A 2,437-nucleotide genomic window follows, 5' to 3' on the forward strand; every position below is an offset into this window, starting at 1 on the left:
TGAATCCCTTCAAAACCTCTTCCCCTTCTCATCTTATCCTCCTCCTAAAAATTGGTCAAAATCTATCCTATCTCTTTGCATATTCTTTCTTATCATCATCTTCTTCTCTCTTGCCTCCAGAATTGAAAAGTTCTTCCTCTGCCCATAGTCTTTGACACCCTTTTCCAATCTCTAGTTTTTTTATTTTCTTCCCTCTATAATTATCTCCTTCACAAACCTTCTATCCCTCATAACATCAATTACCACAAACCCAAGCCTTGTACCTCTCAAAGTTTGATTCTTTTCTCTTGCCCAAAGCGATTTGGATTGCTATAATTCTTGTTCGTACTACATGTTATGCAGTCATGAATGATTGAGAGACAACACAAATGTCTTCCCCAGTGATCAGCGAGATCCTCCTCTCTGGCTTCACCATAAACTCTTCCCTAAGACGCAGGACACACTTGGTGCAATCTTTCTCAGTTGTTTTCCTCCACTGGTTCTACGTTTTCTCATGAACTAAATTAACTGACCTCGTACATAGGAGTATAAACATAGTACTCGTGTTCTTTTTTCAATACTACATCACATTCAAATCATTAAATCTAGCTAGCAAATTAGAGTTATTATTTATTATCATTGCACAAATTAAATAGCATACTAGTACATGGCTTCTCCTGGTGGAAGTGGGACCTATTCATCTGGTTCAAGTTCTCTTCAAAACTCTGGTTCTGAGGGAGACAGAGACATCATGGAACAGAGGAAGAGGAAGAGAATGCTATCCAATAGGGAATCGGCACGTAGATCGAGGATGAGGAAACAGCAGCACCTGGAAGGTCTCAGTGCCCAATTGGATCAGCTAAAAAAGGAGAACACCCAAATGAACACAAACATAGGCATCAGCACGCAGCTGTACCTCAACGTGGAAGCTGAGAACGCGATTCTGAGGGCTCAAATGGAAGAACTGAGCAAGAGATTGAACTCTCTGAACGAAATGATAAGTTTGATTAACTCCACCACCACCACCAACAACTGCTTGATGTTCGATGAGGCACAGGAGACTACGACTCAGTTGTTCAATGATTGTGGCTTCATGGATGCTTGGAATTACGGAATACCACTCAATCAACAAATCATGGCTTACGCTGACAATGACATGTTGATGATGTATTGATTGGTGAAATTAATTTTGAGTTGGAGTTTTTGTGAATCCTGGTGCTAATCCTTTGTAACACAACTACAACACGTGTTTGTTGTCTCTTGTTTTAATTTGTTTTTTTGTTTTTGTTTTTCTTGTAATAAGTAATGTCTATTGTTTTCAGTTTATGTTATGTTTAGGGTTGTCTTTGTGTATTTTAAGAGGGGTTATTTTTTCTTCTCGAAAATGTAAAAAATCGAGCTTTTATTTTCCATGTAGTAGTATATGTGATTTTCGTGAATTTCCACTCATATCAATTAAATCTCCAGCTTATGCATAGTATAATATTCCATATTTGTTATGATATTTAAAAATAAAAAATATTTCTAGACATTATTCATTCCTAGAAAGTAGTTTATATTGTATTTTCCTTTTCAAGACGACGGTTGAAAAAACCATATTTCTCATGGGAACCTGGAAAATAATTTTTCAACTCAATTATAACTTCTACTCTATTTTTTATTTTAATTTTTAAAAATATTTTAGAAATATTAAAATTTAACCAAACATTTTTAAATATATCCAAAAATAACATTCTTACTTATAATATTCTTGAAAATATGATTTTTGAGATTAAAATATAATATCTTGATACAAACACTTTATTATTATTATTATTATTATTATTATTTAATAAGATAGAGTCACATTTGATTCGTTGCTGTTTCGAAATAAGCAAAATATAAACAAGAATCACTCTTCATCTGACTAATCACGTTTTCATGTGACAGTATGTTCGTCTTTAAGCTTGAGATAATAAAAACAATTAAAAAAATGTTGTTGACAAGGTATATAAAATTTCCTCAAAGAAAAAAAAAGCATATATATTAGTAAGAAGTTTATAATAAAAAAGCGTGTATATTATTGTCAATTTGTCACAATGAACAGACAAATGACGTATGTCATATAAACAAAACTTTAAAACCAATCACAATCAGTTAATGTGCAACTTCTTTTTATTAATTGTAAAGGGGGAAATAATAAAGTCGGTGGATGCTTAGATCTTTTAATTTAGGAAAAGAGACAATTGTTTCATTTCATATGATATTTTTCTTATTCTTTCATTTCATTTCATATATGATACTATAATGATACATTTGTAACTTGTAAGCACAAAAAATAATGATACATTTGTACCGTTTCCTAAAATCCAAGTGTTAATTTGTGCATGTGAATATAATATTTGCATTATTGCTGATGCATGCTTTCAATGCTGAAGAGAATAATCGGGGAAAGATATATAATAATCAAAGTGAGAGT

The 2,437-nt window shown here is 32.4% G+C and overlaps 1 protein-coding gene across 1 annotated transcript; it reads left to right on the forward strand.

The window, feature by feature from the left end:
- On the forward strand, positions 1 to 1,428 carry LOC114421708 (bZIP transcription factor 11-like). The gene has a single exon (XM_028387763.1). The coding sequence runs from the start codon at positions 647 to 649 to the stop codon at positions 1,151 to 1,153; it is 507 nt and encodes a 168-aa protein (XP_028243564.1). The 5' UTR covers positions 1 to 646; the 3' UTR covers positions 1,154 to 1,428.
- Positions 1,429 to 2,437: the final 1,009 nt, after the last annotated feature.

This window comes from Glycine soja, chromosome 8, assembly GCF_004193775.1.
Source record: "Glycine soja cultivar W05 chromosome 8, ASM419377v2, whole genome shotgun sequence".
NCBI lineage: Eukaryota > Viridiplantae > Streptophyta > Magnoliopsida > Fabales > Fabaceae > Glycine > Glycine soja.